The following is a 20934-nucleotide window of genomic DNA, read 5'->3' as shown; positions in this document are numbered from 1 at the left end:
AGAAATAAGAAAAAAATAAGATGACATGAATGAGTTGGTAAATGTGTAAAAAAATTTTTTTTTAACACAATACCTTTATTTTACTTATTTATTTTCATATGGTGCTGAGGATCGAGCCCAGGGCCTCAAACATGCTAGGTAAGCATTCTACTGCTGAGCCACAACCCCAGCCCAAATGTGTTAAATTTTAAAGTCTGAAATTAAGTTCTTTCTATTCTTTTGGTGCCAAAATGTCATTTTAAAAATAAGGTGAGTCAAAGTAGGTGGCAGTAATTTATTTTTTTAAAGATCTTTACTAAATAAAATAAAAAACTGGTGACTTGGCTAGTCCCTAAATTTTATTTAATTTTACTGAATTATGAATTTTAAAAAGACCAGGAACTAAAGCCCTGACATTACTGTTGTGATCAATAGATTATTTCCACTGGATTCTTCTGTATATTTATATTTATAAATATTATAATTATACATTTACTATGAATCCATTGCATGGATTCTGTTCAATTCTTACCTTATCTGTGATTCCATACTGAACTCCTTAAATCCTCCATAAACTTCACTTTTGATTAAGCCTCTTTAGCACTTACAACCCACAGTTCTAGCCTTATGTACATCAGTCTTAATTTCTTATAAGTATCTTGAGGGCAGGAGCAATTACTTCTTCTGACACGTGAGTAGCAGCGAGTACATAATAGACTTACAATGAAATTTTGGTGATTGACAAAGAGATATACCATAATATGTTAATCAAGTTTTCACAGCTAGTTTGTCCCCCAATCAGGAATAAAAATTCACATATCATCAAAAACTTGCTAGGTGACCTGGTACGCTGAATTCAATGAATAGAAAAATCTCTTGCACTTGAGACATCCTCTTCCACCTTCCACCTTGCACATCCCAGGTTGTTGCAACATTCTGGTATTTAACATGCAACACTTACATATAACAATACATATTAGATTTTCAGAAATAGAAAGCATTCAATATAAACAAAGCTATTAGTTTACAAGGCAAAGAAGCAAAATCACAAATAAATGCATGTTATAACAAATAGTTAAGGATGTAAAAAGGATTATAGTTTGTTGACTATAGATGTATTTTTGGTATCATCTACAAACATGAATAACATCATTGACAATATTATCATTTTTAAAAACTAAGGAATCATGAAAATAGATGCTACTGGAATAATAAGAAACATGTGAATTAGTATTTCCTATGTGGCCTTTAAGTTTATTTTCTTCCTGACACTTTTCAGGTCAAATGAAATGTTGAGGGAGTCTGCTCTGATTTCCCCTTCTATGCTTGGTTAGGTGATCCTCTGTATGCTCTCAGCACCACCATTACAGAATCTATCCTTCCTGCTTCCTTTCCTGAGACTGTGAGCTACACGAGGATAGTAGGATGAGTCTTTCGTCTATCCCAAGACAGTGTTTGGTATGCATCTCAACCATCTGACAAATAACTACTATGTAAATGAAGGAGGTAGTGAGTGGGTGAAAGAATAACAAGAAGATAGGGAAGCAGAACAGATTAAATGCTTTTTTTTGGCCAAAATAAACTCTGCTATATAACATTTAAAAACTTACAAATATAGTTAATGGGTAGCTTAAATCAGTAAGGTAAGTTATAAGCTACAAAGATGCTAAGTTTAGTAAACTTCATATATTTATAAAAATAAAAAAATCAGAGAAGCTTGAGCCAAATTTGATGTACTCACAAGAACCGAAAGAAAGTAGGACCTGTTATAGAGTTGAAGGAGGGCCTGAGTAAACTAATTGGAAATAAAATATAGTAAAGACAATTGTTTTAGAATATTGCAAAGTGGAAAAAAAGTCAAAATCTAATGATTTCAAACAGTCTTTCTTTTCTGGAGCTGAGTATAGACTCCAGGACCTTATGCATGTTAGGCAAGTACTCTACCACTGAGCTATAACCTTAGCCCCAGATGGCATTTCTCAATGAGTAAGGTTACCTTCTAACTTTTTCCACTTAATAACCCTAACAAAGTAAAAGGAATAAGAGACAAAAAAAAAATCATCTACTTTATTACACCAGATATTAAAATGGCTTTTATTCAAACCCCTTTAAGGTACTTTTAATATTATCAATATATCATTGCCATATCATTAATTATAACATCCCTTTTCATATAACAAGCCTATCATTTATATGAAGATTAAATCAACTGAAATTTACATTTGAGACAGTCTTTTTTTTTTTTTTTTTTAAATATGTGTACTATAGAACCTATGAAGAAACAGTTAAAATACTAAATCAAGTTGTGTTCCTCATCTCAAAACACTTAAAAATAAAACAGGTCCAATAGTCAACACATAACAACTTTAAATTTTTATAAGAAAGAATGCCTAATTGGTATATGCAATTAATAAACATAGTTATTTATCTGATTTCTAGAATCAGAGAGCTCCAGCTGAAAGGAACCAGATAATTTATGTAAAAGGGGCAACTGAAGCCCAAAGTATCTCTGTGAGAAAATATGTACATATTTCAAAAATCAAATAAATGTACAAAGGAATATACTATAACATCAACTGAACACATCAAAAAAATTTTTTTGTGGGAATTTAAGTTTAAGGTAATATAAGTAAACTATAGAAACATGCCAATTTTAATAATAAATTAAAATTACCTGTTGAACAAAAACATTGTTGAGGTGACTGGCCAGTCTTCGGGCAAAATACTCTCGTAAATCACTGAAATGCTGCTGCTGCTGTTTGACTGCCAGAAGCATGTCATGGCCTAAAATCAGAATAGCATTTCTTGACTGATTCAATAAGGTCAAAAGTATTTCCTCAGTTTAATGAAAACATTTCTAACAGTAGTCACATTTAAGTTTTGAAGAATCCAAAGTTTTACTAGCTTATTTATTTGCTCTATAAAAGGTAAGTAGGATTAAAAACAGCATAGCACAGTGGTCCTGCTTCAAATGTGGTTTCTAGGACTTCAGCCCAGATCTACTGAATCTGGGAGTGGGGCCTGTCCATCTGTCTTAACGAGCCCTCTAGGTGACTCTGATGGATATTCAAGTTTTAGAAGAAGAGCCTAGAAAAATTTTATGTTCTCTGGTATAATCAAAGCATCTATGTTGTGTTGTACTAAAGAAAGATCATGATGTTAACTAGCATCAATGGCAGTCAATAAGAAGGAATTGAAATGAAAAAGCTCCTATGGTCAATAGAAATATCTGAGGACATAAGTGAAACTTGTCTGAATAGCTAATATGTAAGCCTGAACTATTTGCCTATGTAATTTCTTGTCAAAATCTTTATATGAAGCTACCATCTTAGACTCAATTCTTAGTCAGATTTTATCATCTCTAGCGAACAAACCTGGTCGAAGAGCTACATTCATACATTGCAGAAGGGCATCAGCAGCATTGGTGCAGGCCTCAATGCCTCTGGAAGAAGCAAGATCCCCTTCCTGAAGAGCCTTTATATGACCTTTGGCCAAGTCCATATGGTTCTGAAATACATGCAAACATACCCCTTACACATAATTTTAGGAAATTTATAGGCAAGATGCTACTCAATCCTATTACTAGGTCTTTGGAATTCTTTTAAATCCTGCTATTATAAGGAAATTAGAAAATGTTTATAGATGGATTTTAGATACTGTCACTAGTCTTTGTTTTTATTTTTATTGGTAATTTATAACAACACCTACCACAAGGAACTCTATCTCTAATAGGAGTTTCACATTATTAGTGTTACTAAGATGAATTAGGTGATTGCTTTCAGAGATCTGATCCATTTGTTCTTTTACACTTTGGAGCATTTCCTCGTAACTGCTCAGTTTCAATTCAATCTGATCCACTTCCTTTAGAGCTTCATCTAGCAACTTCATTAGGATGTTAACTTGTTTCTCAGAGGCCATGATGGACTGGATGTTGGCCTACAAAGTAAAAGACAAAAGTAAAAGTTCATGTTACTCAAATGTATAAAAGATATATAATATTGTTAAATCTTTTTGAAAGTAGAATAACAAAAATTGCTATATATCTACCCTAGTTTAGTTTATCACTTTATGTTTTACTTTTTATACAAACAGTCCATGTAGGTATACCTGACATCATGCCTCTATATTCTGTATTTCCAGAGAGTGAACAGGAAGAGTTTGTGTCATCAGTAAAGGCACATCCTCTTTTCTGTAAATGTAATGCCATTATGATATGTCATCTTTAACATTTCTTTCACCAGCTACAGAAATGTTCTATACTTCTTAAGATCTATGTACAGCCCTAAATAAGACCAAAATCACCTAAATAATATCTTAGATGAGAGGGGCGTAATGTCACACCAGTCTTTGAAGGATATGGGGAACTAACTTATAGCTGCAGGATGACTAGTCCTCACAGGATATGGAAGAGTATATGGAAAAAAGCTAGCTCCTCCTATCATTTTTTTTTCTTTTCTCTTGCAACTATATTCCATCAAGCAAAGCAGTTATAAAACCACTATCCCCTTATCACTGTTTTCTAAATGTTCTGCCTATTGATTCTAAATTCTATAAAGTAAGGAAGCTGCCAAATTTAAAATTAAGCTGCTAATATGACTTAGAACATATATCCAATAAAAATTAGAAAATATAAATCACTAAACCATAGTAAGGCAAGTAACATGGTATGATGAAAAACCTGGACAAGGAAATAAAAGAAAAATCATATAGTCAATGCTATGATTTCATACATTTTATTTTATATACTGTTCACAATAATTCAACTGTAAGTACAGCCCCACAAGTACAACCACAGTCAGTGTGGCTCAGAACACACTGATGTCTTTCAGAGCCATGGTTTGATTCATCCTAGGACCAATTCCACTTTAATATCTTGAAATCTCTTCTAGGTTTTGCTTCCAGTCAGTTTTGCAAACTAGTAAACTTAGACTGTTTGGTTATTTCTCTGGATCTGAGTTAGATCCCACGATTTCTATACCTTTCATGTATAAAGAATTCAAACTTTTTAAGTCTTTAAAATAGTTCTTATTCCCTCAGAAATTTCTTAATGGTGTAATTTTTCTTAAAAATAAAACAAAACAAAGAACCCCCACATGATTTGTTTTATTCTGACATATGTGGTGCTTTGCATTTAGATTACAAACTCAAAAAATGGTGCTTATAAAAGGTTCTATTTTAAAACATTTTAGTGGACAAGCCCATGATCAGATTTCCTAGCTGTCTTGTTTCCTCCACACTTATTCTGTTCCCTTTTGGTAAATGATTCACTTATTTCAGCCGCATTTCTCTTACTTTAATTTGCACTTATTTTTTTCCCCAAACCACAAAAGTGCTGTTCTTCGCTAGTGAACTATTCTGAGGTGTTTCAGAGGCTTGGGGGAAAGAACCTCTAAGATGGTTTCTGGTTGTCTACCTTCTTCTTCCCTTATTTCATATCAAAATTCAGAACCTCAGCTACTGCCTTCATTGGCTTATTAGGAATGGTTCTATCTTTTGAACAAGAACAGTGAAAGACTGATAGCAACTTGTATTGTGCTTATAGAGAAGGACAGCAATAATCACCCTGGAAAAGTTGAAGTGCTAAGGCAGTAAAAATATGAACATCACAGTCTTCTCAATGTATGACACATCACTTATTCATAGATTACAAGAAAGTCTTACCCCATCTAGCACCTGTAGCTCTCGAGACAACTTTTCTGCAAAGGCCTCAGCATTAGAGATTGCATACTCACAGCCTTCCATCATTATTTCAATATCTTGCTCTTCTCTTGCATTTAATTCTTGGTATTCATCTACTGCTTCTTCATCTCCTCCTGTCACACTCTGATTTTCTCCACTTGGAACAGATTCTTAAAGAAGGCAAATATTCAAAATAAAGTAGTAAAAAACTAGGAAGGATTAAATATGGTACTTATAGCTAGCTATGATCAGTTATAAGCACAGGTCACATTTAGTGGCTGAAAAACAGGAAAGAATGATTCAAAATATATGAAAAAAAACCCTAAAACTTTACTTTTACATAGGAATATATATGTTAATGAAATAAAGTCCTAAAAAATAACAAAAAGCATGCAGTCTAATACACTGACTTATAAGTGTTAAAATAGGCTTTAGTTATAAATTCCCCAAACATAAACTAAAATACAAACAAAACACAAAAACATGAAGAAATGCACCTAATCTTTTTTCCTACCTGAGGTGGATGGTGTTCTAACAAAACAATGATTATGAATTCAGTACACATGAAAACAATTTGTTTTCCTTTTTTCACCAAGTGACATTTTCTTTTGTTTTTGTTCATCATTGTTATATGTGTATGTGTGTGCGTATGTGTGTATGTGTGTGTGTGTATTTTTTCTTTCAAACAACTGAGATGAAAGATGCCTCTATAATAATTTATTTTGGATACTGAATATATTAACTAAATTTCTATATTTTTGCTTAAAAATTTCACATGTATTAACAAAATAGCTAAAGATGAGCTATAGAAACTTTCTTGGTGACTCTAATGTAAGAGGTAAGAATAGCACAGTGGTTTGAAATTACAAAAAATGTAAAAGATTTTCATGCTTCATAACAAAAGACCAAGAGGTCAAATCTGAAGTGCTTTTTGAATAAATATTTCAGTCCATTTTTTTTTCAAAGAACACACTTAGCATATGGATATTTTATATAAAACTTGAGGTTAGGAGATAAAATGAAGAAATAATTTTTAACCCTATGAGGTTATTTTACAACTTTAAATAAAATTACTGATTTTCTAGGCTTAATGGAATATGACTTAAATCAAACTCTGTATGTTTTTAGTCTTCATTATTTAACGTGAAAAAAGTGTTTACATTCAGCATGACTTGACATATATTATTGTCCCAAAATAAAACCAGCTAATTTAAAACAAAAAGAATTTACTCTGAAGAATGGTAACAAATTGCCCAGATTTAGTTACAATCTCAGAAAAAAAATAGGACCAAATGTTTTGTACAAGCAATTATAATGACTATAATATTACAGCATATACATATGAGAGGCATCAACAAGTTCCCTATCCTTTCTATGAGGTCATTTTAGTTCACTGTAGAAATGTTAACACTGTCAGGTATGAATGCTTGTTAGCCACTAGAGGGCAGGGATTGCTCAAATCCTTCTGTACAGTTCCTTACACAAGTACATGTTTCAAGTAAATAAATATTTTAAATTATTATGATAAAGGTTTCAGAAGTATTTTTCTCCCCTGAAACTGTTCTTTGGAGGCCAGTAATGAATACCACTATTAATTTTATTACTATGTGGATTTTTTAATAAATTTACCCTATTACACAACTTCATAAAATATGCAACTGACAGTACATAACAATGGCAAGTAATTAAAACATATGAAATAGAATAAGAAGAAAGGTGTTACGCACCTTCTGTAACTTTAGGCAGTTCTGGAGAATAAAAAGGTATGAAAGAAGCAGAAGAAAGTAAGCAAAGAGTATTAGCTGGGTAGAAAGTATACAAGCTTAAAATTGTAAAATACTACCCAAATTTCATTTGAATTTCAAGTTAAATTAAGGTTCAAAAGACAATATTAAAATTAACTACAAAGTGGAAAATTTCCATAAGCAGCTAAATTTCCAGGATTCATCTTTCTTATTCATTTTGGGACAATGATTAAAAATGTATTTATCTTTCTATTTCCTTTTAGTCTTTTAAGAAACAGTACTAACTAGTCCTTAAAGGAGAAAACTGGGAAACAGAACATTTCCTGGGGATTATTTTTAGGTCAGTTGTGACTCACGCATTTAGTGTAGTTATTTTCACTCAAGGCCCAAGTCTTTACCCAGACACTCCCTCAAAAAGGATTAGTCACAAAACACTGTTAGGAGAGACAAGACTGAGGCAAGTGCAAAAACATGAGATATCAGTTCAAGCTGACATTTAAGGATTTGAGTCAAAGATTATTTCAAAATCTGGCTGCAAGGAAAAGACTGAAAAAAGAAAACGCCAAACAAACTTCACTCTACTTCAACCACTAAGAAATTCCCCTTTTTAAAAGAACCTTACTTTGACTTAAACATTTAACTGTTACTGATAAAAACTACCAAGTTACCACCACTAGTATTAACAATTAGAATAGTCTTACTTATTTAGTTTGTCAAAGGAGGTAGTAATAATTTTTTATCTGTCTTCTAACCTTTCCCAAACCTTAAAGACACTTTTATAAAATGGGAACTGGGCTGGGGATATAGTCCTTGCCTATCATGAGTGAGACCCTTGGTTTGACCCTCAAAAATCACCAAAAAAAAAAAAAAAGAATAAAATTTTAAAATAATAAATTAAAATGAGAATTAATAGCTAAGATTTCAAAGTCCATTAAGTCAGGTTTTTAGTCATTAATAAAGCTATTCTCTGAACACTAAAGCAAAGCAACCATTATTAATCATAGTGAGATCCTAAAGGATCTTCTCAGTATCTTAAAAACTGACCTCAATTAGAGTTAATGTTTGTAAACACAAAAATGTCTACACTTTTGTTTTATGCCCGAAAGTTTAAATACTTTTTTTTTTCTCTGTAAGTTAGAAACTTGATTCTCAAAAACAGTAATACTCTTCTCATTGCTTTTGGTAGTACTTCTTAATGAGTTAAATCAGCACAATATGTGTTTTTCCACCTGGTTGTCTTAATGAAATATATGGGTTTAAAATATATAGTAGGCAACAAATTTGAAAATAGAAATCAAGCTTGTCAATGAATAATTGACAATAATTGTCAATGAATAACTCAGAACAATGTTTAATCCTGAAATGGGAAAAAAAAATAAAAGCCTTCTGAAGTAAATTAATGTCCAATTTAAGGTATAAAAAATTATCATAAATTTCTGGAAGGTCATTTCCTTAATGTAACTGCCAAGACACTGGGGTCTAATACTGGTGAGATGGTAACCTCGGGGAATCCTACTGAAGGCCAGCTCCTCTGGGAAGAGCAGCTATAGGGTCTGACAGATGATACTTGCCTCTGCCAGTTCTAAGCATCTGCCTAAACCAGCAGCAGTTCACCAATTAAATGCTGGGAAAGAATACTATAGTCAAGAAGGGAAAGGTCTATCATCAAACAGAATTAAAAAAAAAAAAGAAGTAAAACAAAACCAAAGCGACAGAGGCAAATGACTAAATACAGGAAAAGTTTTTTTTACACTACATATTAAAATTGTTCAATATTGGTAATTTCAGATGTTTCAACCTTTCTGAAAGAAAAGAAACTTCTACTGTTAAATATTAACTTGCAATTTGGGACAAATCTCATTTTTTCTTCTAATACATAACTTAGGACAAATCTTTTTTTCCCTCAATAAAGAGGAGCAACAACTCTATTTTCTTGCATAGTAGCTATTATTTCAACTGTTTTCTTTGAGATAAAGAATACAATATTTGGGCTGGGGATGTGGTTCAAGCGGTATCGCGCTTGCCTGGCATGCGTGCGACCCGGGTTTGATCCTCAGCACCACATACAAACAAAGATGTTGTGTCTGCCGAAAACTAAAAAAAAAAAAATATTAAAATTTTCTCCCTTAAAAAAAAATACAATATGAATTGCATCCACAAGGCCTTTAGAATAATTTTCTTATGTTTATGCCTTTATGAAAGAAAATTTCAAAGTATAAAATCTCACTGTACATTTTCAATTTTAACAGTAGTTTTTGTCCACCCTTCCTGAAGACAGACTGATCAAAAATAACCCAAATTAACTTCATATCTAAGGATTTTATGCTGATAATAGATTAATAGCTAATATTTGTTAAGCATTTACTATATACTTGGCACTGTTCTCCTCATGTTTATGATTTAAGAAATTTTATCCTAGCAGTGAGTATCTCTATTTCTATTATAAGAGACACTGAAACAAGAGATTAAGTAACTATAAAGTCATATAGTAGGTAGTAAAGCCAGAATTTGAACCCAGGCAGTATGACTCCACAGTTGAATTCTTAACTACTACACCTATACTCTGTACAAAAATAATGCCACAAGAATATTTATCCTGGAACTGCTTAAAAAAGTAAAAAAAAATGGGAAACTAAAAATAAATGATTAGTTAAAAATATTATGGTATATTCATAGAACACTATTAAAAATGATGGGGTAAATATTTAATAATGTAAAAAATGTTCATGATACATTATTATATGAAAAAATTAGAAAACAATGTAAATTTATTTTTAAAAAATTATTTATATATGCATACATAAAAGACCAGAATAATATCTACCAAAATGTTAACAGTAATTATCTCTGAGGAGTAAGTTTACAAGTGATTTTTATTATTTTAATTTAATGTATCAATATCCTACAATGAATAAGCACCATTTCTTCAATAAGAAGTTATTCTAAAATTCCTTTAAAAGGTAATTCAGTATTCTAATTGCTTTGAGTAATATAAAATTATATAGTCACTTAAAGATACACTTGAATTTATATATACATTCTTATTTAACTTTACCTTCCAAAAGCTGTGAGCTAACATTGACAAAATCGATTTTCTTCCGGAGATATCGCTGATTCAATTTCCAAATGCATGAGATAAATGCACTCTTTTCAGCAGTGCTGCTGGCAACCCATTTATATACTTTTTCAAAATGTAAATCAAATTCAGGATTTTCCTGAAATGAAAATATACAAAAAAGTAGTTTTTGATCAGATTCCTTTTCATTATTAATGTAAAATCTTTATATTAAAAAAGAACTAAAGTTGTTCTTGGGGTGGGGAGACAACTCAGTGGCAGAACACTTGCTTAGTATGGGCAGAGCTCTGGATTCAATGCCTGGTACTTTAAAAACAAAACAGAACAACAACAAATTAGCTAAGTAATTTGAAGATAAGGCTTCCAAGAATTCAATTTATAGTAAAAACTTTATCACCCCAAAATGGCTAGATAAAAAACAAAACACACTGTTGGGGTCATTTTCTTTCTATGCCCTGCAGGTCTGTGAGTGGAAGTACAGGTTGTACACTTCAAGGCTTCGTGTTTCAGCTTCCTTGTCAATAAGATAACAATGGTCTCTAGTTTTGATGTGGATCTAATTTTTTTTTAAGAATTGCCATGAAATTTTAGAGTTACATCTTTGATAATGTATTATTATTCATAAGTGTAATTTAACACTAACTCCCTATTAAGGAATACATTTTCTAATTATAACACATGAGGAAGAAATACAATCTACACCCTGGTGTGCTTTTCAAGAACAAATGAGACAAACACAGAATGATTACTGGTGTCTCAAAACCCAAAAATACTGGCAAGATTTAAGGTTCTTTCAAGTGACAAAAAACCTCAACTGATCTGAGAAAACTGCATCATGCTTTCTACATGTCTATTAAGCCACATTTGAGCAATAATTTCATGTCAGGCTAATACTTCTTCCTTAATTGTAGAAGTACTTAAACCATTAGATAATAACCAAAAATGTATGAGTGTACACTTTTCTTCACTTCCAAGGAATTAAATAAGTTCAAATGCTCTATAAGGTACATTGCATTTATTTAAAGCATAATGTAAGGGGAAGTAAATGTGAATACAACACCTAAAAAGCAAGGAAATTTATATGAGAATTACTTTGAAGAGTTGGGTTATTTTAGGGATCAGGACATGACCATTGGTACAACAATTTTAACAGTAATGTAGAACTTCTAATTAGCTCAACTTACAGCTTAAAAGAATTGAAGCATCAAAAAAATTAAAACCTTCCTTTATAGCTAATTACGTTATTACTTAAAAAAAAATCTAAGAGTATTGGCAGCTAACATGAACTTGATGGGAAATGATCTCTTCCCTGGGAATACTTCCCATAATGCCATAAAAGAAGCTGAGTGCTCCAGTGGCAACATTCACACAAATCAATGTGTGATACTAAATGGCTAATGTTAGGCTATGTATAAAAATTTTATGTTTTCTATCCATATATAGTGTACATACACCAAGGTGTCTACATAAAATGAAAAAACATCCATTAAGCAGTCAGAAAAGAGGCATCAGCTTTAAGAAAGCATTCAAATAGGCACTCAGCAATGTTAGTGATTTATGCAAGTCAACAGGGTCATGAAGCGAAAAACTAGTGAAGAGAAAAAAGCTTTTTAATCAAGATGCATTTCTAATAAGCCCTTAAAATATTCTCTCTTAAACAGAAACCTACTCAAAAATCTCTTGATTCCTCCACATATTAACAAATTATTTACTGAAGTTGGTTAAAAATTTCATTTCTTGTTTTCTTTCTAAACATACAAAATTCTCTTTCTGTTAGAGCTTGTAAAACTGTTTCCACATTTCACATTTTTCGAAAAACTGGGTACTCTTCAGGGATAAATAAGATTACTTAAAATACTTAAAAGGCATTCATTATCTGTATTGGAAGCAGTCTGAATCTCACGGATAGGCAGGGCTCTCCTAAAATTGTTTTGCTTCTTTTTTTTTTTTTTTCATCTAACTCAACTACCTGTTGTTTCGTTTGGCTCTTTGATCTTCAGAGATTTATGTCAAGGTAAGAGTAAAACCAGAATTTTATTTTACCAGAGTGCTTTTCAAAGGTCATTTTTAACTTCTTTTTGCCTTTTAAATAAATGTATGAGATATACAGAGTTAAATCAAAGAGTGCCTGTAGTTGCATTAGTATAAGCCTTGCTATTAATGCCATCAAGAGCACAAGTGGATGTGATCCAAAGTATTCTCTAGTGCTTTGGAGGTGTTTCTGATCTGCAGAAGAAGAGAAAGAGGAGGAGAAGGTGGAAGAGGAACAGGAGGAGGCCACACCTAATTGAATCAGAGGAGCTCTATAGTTTCTACTGTTTGTACAAGGCTGTGAAAAGCCTTGAATTTCCAGGGACTACAAGAGGTCGTTTAATGTGACTATCACATTAAGTCATCAGATTTATATTCTTTTAAATCTCAATATTTAAGTTCCTTACGATACTCATAATCACTTCTTTTATTTGAATAAGAAACATCAAAGTCATGACCTCCAAAGACCAACTTGGCTACTTGGCTGGTGATTCTACATGAACTCATGAGGACACACTTTGGTTATATCAGACTTGATTTGGAACTAGGTTTTTAAAAACAATGAACATTAAAAAAAAAAAAAAGAACTCATATGACATACTGCTTTAAAACCCACACTAATTTACAGATTTTATACTTTACTTACCTAAAATAGAAATATATGGAGTCAAGGTTATTTTGCTCTAGTTTATGTATCTTATGCACAAACATAATTTTCATTCCAAAAAAGCAACAATAATAAAACAAACATACATGTTTCATTCCAAGTAGCCTCAGAGTGGGGGGTAAGGAGGCAAAAGGTTGAACAATACATCTTAGACTATTTCTTAGGTGGTCACAAATCAGCAAGTTTAGATCATCTTTATATACATAATATTATAATATAAAATTAAAGACACTTCTGAACACAGGTCAAAGAACAGAAAAACATACTTTGATAGCATCTTTGGCATCTACCACAGCAAGGTCTCGAAGAGCCCAAGCAATCTGCCTTTTGTAGAAATCTCCCTTATCAGATTTCTTGACTTTGACCACTTTTACCTGCACAGGGCGTTCAGTTGTCACTGTTGAGCAAAATACATAACTTTTGTTAGAAATATCCTTCACTTGCTCAATCTTCATCATTCATTCACTCTTGTAAACATAGTTTTCAGGTGCTTGGTACATAATATTAAAACACGTGCAATGTTTTAAAAGTAGAAACTGAGGAATGTAGAATCCTAAAGAAAGCATTTAAATCAGACCAGAGGGTCAGATGCCTTGAGAAAGAAAGTTTTATGCCTTTTTTTTTTTTTGGCAGTGCTGGGGATTGAACCCAGGGCCTTGTGCATGCGCAAGCCAAGCACTCTACCATTTGAGCTATATCCACAGCCCAGATCAGTTTTAAAATCTAAAGAATGACTGATATATGTAAATCCCAAAAGGCTTGGAAGAGAATAATTGCTTCAAAGTGGCACAATAAATTGTTCAATATAGGTAGTATGTGTAATAAGGTGGAGAGAAATGATGTTACTACAAAAGATGGGAGTTCAGATCATAAAAGGTCTTTATATGAAGTTGTGGGGTGCTGTTTAAGAACTGTGGCTAAGGAAATAACATTACACTGTCAGCAGAATGGGGAGTGATTGGAATGAATGTCAATACATATAAAAAAGTAAGTGGTTTCCTCCAAAACTCCCCCAATTTCCCTTAAAAATGGAACATATCAAAACTTACTCAAGAATAGAAAATATGGAAAATGTGTAATCATTAAAGCAATTGCTTTGCTAAGTATAAATCTTCCCTCATCCTCTGCCCCCGCCAAAACTAGTACAACAACTTTACTGGTGTCTTTTGCCACATTTTTAAGGAATGAACAATTCCAAACACACACAACTAATAAGTGTGAGAAAACAAGGAAATGCTTCCCAATTTATTTTATAACTTTAGTTACAAAGTCAGACAAAGACAGTGAAGAAAATTATGACCATGTAACAAATCAACATGAATGCAAAATCTTAAATACTGTATTAAAAAAGTATATTTACAAAATATATTTCATTTCATCAAATCTAAGATGTACCCTTGTCACATTTAAAATGTGTAAAATCAGGGCAAATATTAACAGTAAATGCAATATCATTCTTTTTTCCCCTTCCTCTCTCTCTCCCTCCCTCCCTCCCTTCCTTCAGCTCTGATCAAACCTAAGCCTGGCAAACATTCTACCAGTGAGTTATACCCCTAGCCCCTATTTACTAGTATATAAAATAATAATATATGCAAATGGTACATTATGACTGAGTTTGGTTATTCTGAGAAACCAATTTGTCATTTGAAAATCCAAATTTAATTATTCACCACATTAATAAATTTAGGGAGAAAATTATCTGATAACTTCAACAATGTGAAAATGCAACTGATAAAATTTAATCCCCATTTATGATTTATAAAAAGATAAAGAAGTAGGAAAAAAGTGTAAGAAGCCAGGAATATATGAGAATGTTCTTAATATCATAAGGGATACCTATAAAAACTTATCGCAACATCATACTGAATATGAAATCATTCCCTTGAGATCAAGACTGTACTGACAGTCCTAACTAGCAGACTAAAGAAACAAAAATAATGAAAGATATAGGGACTATGAAGGAAGGAAAACATGCTATTTTCAGAGTCTATAAATTATTACAATTAATAATAATAATGTTCAGCAAGATTGATAGATATCGTATTTTAAAAAACAACTCATATGTGTTTTTTAAAAATGTACTAATTCTGGACTAGGGATGTGGCTCAAGCGGTAATGCATTTGCCTGGCATGCGCAGGGCGCTGGGTTCGATCCTCAGCACCACATAAAATAAAGATGTTGTGTCCACCGAAAACTGAAAAATAAATATTAAAAAATTCTCTCTCTCTCTCTCTAAAAAATAAATAAATAAATAAAAATAATAATGTACTAATTCTAATAAGGACTATTACTCATAGTAATATCAAAAAAATCTAATCCTACATAACTACATAATGCAAAGCCTTTAGAGAGAACTATGAAATTTAGGAAAAGGCATTATAAAAGACCTAGATAAGAGCAGATTATGCTTAGTGAAGCTAGCCAATCCCTAAAAAACAAATACCAAATGTCTTCTTTGATATAATGAGAGCAACTATGAACAGAGCAGGGAGGAAGAGCAGGAAGAAAAGATTAACATTAAACAGAGACATGAGATGGGAGGGAAAGGGAGAGAAAAGGGAAATTGCATGGAAATGAAGGGAGACCCTCATTGCTATACAAAATTACATATAAGAGGTTGTGAGGGGAATGGGAAAATAAACAAGGAGAGAAATGAATTACAGTAGATGGGGTAGAGAGAGAAGATGTGAGGGAAGGGGAGGGGGGATAGTAGGGGATAGGAAAGGTAGCAGAATACAACAATTACTAATAGGGCATTATGTAAAATTGTGGATGTGTAACCGACATGATTCTGCAATCTGCATTTGGGGTAAAATTGGGAGTTCGTAACCCACTTCAATCTAATGTATGAAATATGATATGTCAAGAGCTTTGTAATGTTGTGAACAACCAATAAAAAAAAAAAAGAAAAGACCTAGATAAGTGAAGAACTGCTCCAAGTCTAGGGATGTGAATACTTAGTATCATAAGGAATGTAGGTTCTCTTCAAATTGAACCAAAACAATTCCAATCAAAATCCCAATGAAATCTGGAACTTCTAAAGGTAGGTAAAAGAGTGAGAAGAAAAAAATCAATATAAAACAAAATCAAAACATAATAAAGAACTCAGAAACAGACACAAACACACATAGACCAGAATGCAGACACAGGTAAACCAAAGACAAAAATGTGAAAGGCAAAATTATACAACTTTTATAATAAAGAAAATTTTTATATGAGTACATAAAAGATATCTGGGAAGAATATTTTAAATAAGATACCAAAAAGGAAAGCCATAAAGGATCAGATTGATTTACTTTAATTACTTAGAATTATAAATTGCATTAAAAGCCATCATAAAAAGTGAAAGCCATATACTGGGTTGAATATAACTGACAAAGGATTAGTATTCAGACAATATAAAGAATTTGTACATATCACTAAAAGGACAATCAACACAACAGAAAAATAAATTAAGGCTTATATAGGTAAATTTCATAGACAAGGAAACTAAATGATTAACAAATTAATAAAAAGATGCTCAATCTGATATTCATTAGGGGAACTCCATTTAAAAATCCTAATGAGACACTATTTTACTCCCATTGGACTGACAATAATTATCAGTCTGATAGAATCAACTGTTCATTAGGATGTCGAAAACACATAACCATTGCTGATGGGTGTGAAAATTAAAACTACTTTTGAAAATACTTTGGTATTAGAGCAGAATTGGTTACTCATATACCTATGATTCAGCAATGCCTCATGTTAAGAATCTACCTTAAATTTTTCATTTTTGCTTGTATATACTAGGAGATAAAAACAAACACATTCATCCAAGTGCTGTCTGAGTTGCAAAACCTAGAAACAAACTCAACCTTCATCACTGTTAGAATGGATAGGTGAACTGTGGGACACTTACATAGTACAATAATCCAGAGCAATAAACATGAAGTAATATGACTATATGAAAGAACAAAAGAAAAACTCATGAAAAATGGACTCAAGTTGAGTGGGGAAAAAAACCACAAAGTATATATGCACTATAATTCGATTTATATAAAGTTCAAAGAGATGAAAAACTATAATGTCTGAAATTTAAAATATATATGGTAACATGACAAAGAAAAAGTAAACAAAATTCAAGATACCAGTTACCTCTTAATAGAGAGGGGAGGGAATGGGGTCAAGGAGGGGCATGCATGATGCTTCAAAAGTAATGTTATAGGTTTTTATAGGACCCAAGTATTCTATGAATAAGCTGTCTTTATGCCTTATGTATATATTATAAAAATTTTAAAAATATTTGCTCAATATTTAACAAAAAACTAATTTATTGGTCCTCCAATTTTTTCCAATTATAAAGACAATGAGAATATTTTTTAAAAGAAAGAAAACATCCCCTAAGAAATAAAAGAATACCAAACAAATACTTTTTCTTATGAAATACCCACCTGTGGCACACAGAAAACAGTTCTTTTTCTTTTTTCCTGCTTTGCAGACATTCACAATACTCAGCAGGCGTTCATCATTTGGTGTAAAAATATCTCTTTGTAATGCGTGTTTGATTGCTGTCATCTTTTCTCAGCTGAAAATTCAGAGTGTAGATATTTAGCTCATTCTCAAAATCATTCCACCTTATTATTCCATTTATGATTTAAAAATGATCTAATTTTGGTTAATAAGTATAGAAAAATGATATATTAATGCATCAGCATCATAAAAACATAAAGCTGTAAGTGTGAAAATGAAATTAGAGAATCAGTGTTACCAAATTCTAACATCTTTAGAAATGCTCACCAAGTATTGTTATCTCTCCTTTCACCCCTCTCATAGAGATTTATTAAAAAAAAATCATGCTCAATATTTACATACAGTCTCCTATATAAAGAACACTTAAAACTCAACAATAAAGAGACAAATAACTAATTAAAAACTTAATAAACATGTCTTCAAATTAGGTACACAAATAGCCAATAAGTACCTGAAAAGATGTTCAACATCATTCACCACTAGGGAAACACAATTCAAAACCACAATGAAAAACCTAGCACTCTACATCCACTAGTCTAGCTAAAATCAAAACAACAGACAATAAAGATCTGGAGAAAATAAAATTCTCAGGCATTGCTGGTGGGATTGTTAAATGGTGTGTCTCCTTTGGAAAATGGTTTGGCAGTTCCTCAACAAGTTAAACATGGTTTACAATGTGATTCAAAATTCCACTCCCAAGAGAAATGAAAAAAAAAAAAACAAAACATTTCCAGGGCTGGGGTTGTGGCTCAGTGGCAGAGCACTTGCTTTGCATGTGAGACACTGGGTTCAATCCTCAGCACCACATAAAAAAATAAACAAAATAAAGATATTGTGTCCAGGTATAACTAAAAAAAAATTTTAAATATTTCCATACAAAACTTGTATATTAGTGTTCACAGCAGCATGATAGTCTTCCTCCAGTATCTGTGGGACATTGATTCCAGGACCCCTTGAAGATACTCAGATATACAGTTCCTCAAGTCCTTTGCATTAAATAGCATAGTATCTGCATAAACTACAAAATTTAAATAATCGCTAGACTACTTGTAATACCTAATACAATGTAAATGCTATGCACTTGTTATACTATATTGTTTTGGAAATAATGTCAAGTATGTAAATGTTTAACAAATTAACTAACATGATAGCACTAAGTAACAACAACTGAGGCTCCCTCAAGACTCCCATATTCCAACTTCCACATCTGTAAGCAAATACCCAGGTTCAAAATCTGTCATATTTTATTTCCTTCTCCATTGTCAACATGGCATTTGCAGTGAGATCACATTTTGTGATTTCCTACATTTACATATAATTTATTTCTTTTTGTTTCCACTTCCAATATTACCAAGGTTCATATGAACTTTATAGAGTGCACCTGGTTATCTCTTTGCAAACTGTTATAATCCTAAAAAACAAATAATCTTAAAACATACTTTTCATCAAATCATACCCTCGATCAACATTCTTTTAATGCTCCAAAATACAAAACTTCCACTTAAAGTACTCTGTTCATTTTGCTTAGGCACATTTCCATGCAGGAAATATCTCCTCCCTATCCAAACTCTAATTACATTTCATGATTTATATGAAGTTAATTCAATAAAGACTTTAATCCAAATTGACCTCATCTCTAAATTTCTATAGCACTTATTGCATTTACTGAATAATCAAGCACTTGCTGTCTACTTGGCTCATGTGAGCATAAGCTCCTGGATCTTGGGAGCCCTATTAACAGAGTAAAAGAGGGTAGAGAAGGACAGGAGGGAGGGCAGGGAGGCTGTATCATTTTTGTGTTCTTGATAAGTACTTAACAGATATTTCTTGAGGAAATCTGAGCTGAACAGTAAAAAATGGTCAAATCAGTGACTAATCAATGACTAATAATGGCCAGTGTTTACCACACAGTCTCTCCTTAGTCTAAAGCAATGATTGGGTGCATGGTAACTGGTAAAAAGAGAAGACTGGGCATACCTCATAAAAGAGGCAGTCATAGTGAAAAGCTGTATGTGACCATTCGTTCATTCAGCAAATACTGATGTCTACTAAGTACCAGGTGCTAGTCTATTACAGTGGTGAACATGACAAACATGTTCTCGAAGACACCAAGACCTCTACTTACATGGAATTTACATCCTATAGGTCCAGTAATGATCTCTCTAGTTTTTACGGTACCTTTCTGTATGTCAGTAAACAAATCACTAGCGATCATATAAATCTATTTTACAGGTCTAAAACCCCAAGTTTGACCATGTGTCAGAGACAGCAAGCCACTGTTGGTTCTGTATTGGTTCTTGCTTCCTTAAACTCAGCTGGGCCATTACACTGCATGACAAATAGTTGGTCAGAGTGAGGCCATGTGGGTTGAGCCTCGAATGCTGTTGAGATAATTATGGGCAGGGAGCACCATCATCTAGAAGACAAAACTGCATAGAGACAGGGAAACACGCTTAGGAGATTTCGAAGAACATGTTCCTTAGGACAAAGGAGAAGGCACTGTCACGCCCTTCTCTCCTAGTCCATGCCAAAGAGCGTAAGTACGGTAAGGACTGTTTGTCAAATATGAAATATGGATCCGATGGGCGGAACCGCAGAGGAACTTAAGAGGACTGTCCTCCCAGCTCCGCATTCGCCCAGCAAGGGGTGGAGGATGCTCCCACTGGGCTTTGCTCCTTATACATCAGGCGGGGTTGGGAAGAGGCCTGGCCAGCGAGAGTTCAGTGCCCGATGCTCGGCGCGGAGCCAGTAGCGGCAGTGACAAACCGGCTCAAACCCTGGAGACCGCCCGTCCACTCCTCGGTCCGCCGCCGCCGCGGCTAGGACCTCGGAGCAGCCGCGGCCGAAAGCTTACCGCAAGGCCGGACCGAGCCCGGCTATACCGAGGCGGGTCCTCCAACACAGAGACCGGATGGGGCTGTGGCGGCCACCACCACTAGGACGTGCCCCTCAATTAAACCGCCAACGGGAAGCTGCAGTTTCCCCACAACTTCCCATATCCGGACACGTGACAAATTCCGCGCCGGAAGTTGATTCCGTAGAAAAGGAAGGAGAGGCGGTGCGAAAAAGGGAGAGCCAATAGATGTGGAGGGGGCGGAGCGCCAGCCGACGGGCGCGGCTAGGCGGGAGATGACTCTCGCTGGAGGGGCGTGTCTTGTAAAGGCTGGGGCGGGACGTCAAAAGCGCGAGGCCTAAGTGAGACTGGGGATTTGATATTATGGGATATTTCCCTTCTTTATAA

The 20934-nt window shown here is 33.4% G+C and overlaps 1 protein-coding gene across 4 annotated transcripts in view; it reads right to left on the bottom strand.

Moving 5' to 3' along the window:
- EXOC1 (exocyst complex component 1) overlaps positions 1–20689 on the bottom strand; it is a 66003-nt gene extending 45314 nt beyond the window's left edge. The window contains exons 1-10 of one of the 4 annotated variants that reach the window (XM_081303352.1): positions 20548–20689; positions 17615–17748; positions 13444–13574; positions 10459–10618; positions 7386–7406; positions 5641–5828; positions 3688–3915; positions 3354–3486; positions 2654–2763; positions 1721–1774 (exon numbers count right to left, since the gene is read on the bottom strand). In XM_081303352.1, coding sequence (XP_081159478.1) covers positions 1721–1774; positions 2654–2763; positions 3354–3486; positions 3688–3915; positions 5641–5828; positions 7386–7406; positions 10459–10618; positions 13444–13574; positions 17615–17738 — 1149 coding nt within the window. In that variant the 5' untranslated portion in view covers positions 17739–17748; positions 20548–20689. The remainder of the gene's footprint in view (positions 1–1720; positions 1775–2653; positions 2764–3353; positions 3487–3687; positions 3916–5640; positions 5829–7385; positions 7407–10458; positions 10619–13443; positions 13575–17614; positions 17749–20547) is intronic. The other 3 variants (XM_081303354.1, XM_081303353.1, XM_081303355.1) reach the window with 3 other exon arrangements.
- Between the last annotated feature and the right edge of the window lie 245 nt (positions 20690–20934).

Source organism: Spermophilus citellus (assembly GCF_964194105.1).
Source record: "Spermophilus citellus genome assembly, chromosome: 8".
NCBI lineage: Eukaryota > Metazoa > Chordata > Mammalia > Rodentia > Sciuridae > Spermophilus > Spermophilus citellus.
Note: the sequence above shows the minus strand (reverse complement) of the source record. Positions and strands in the feature narration are given on the sequence as shown.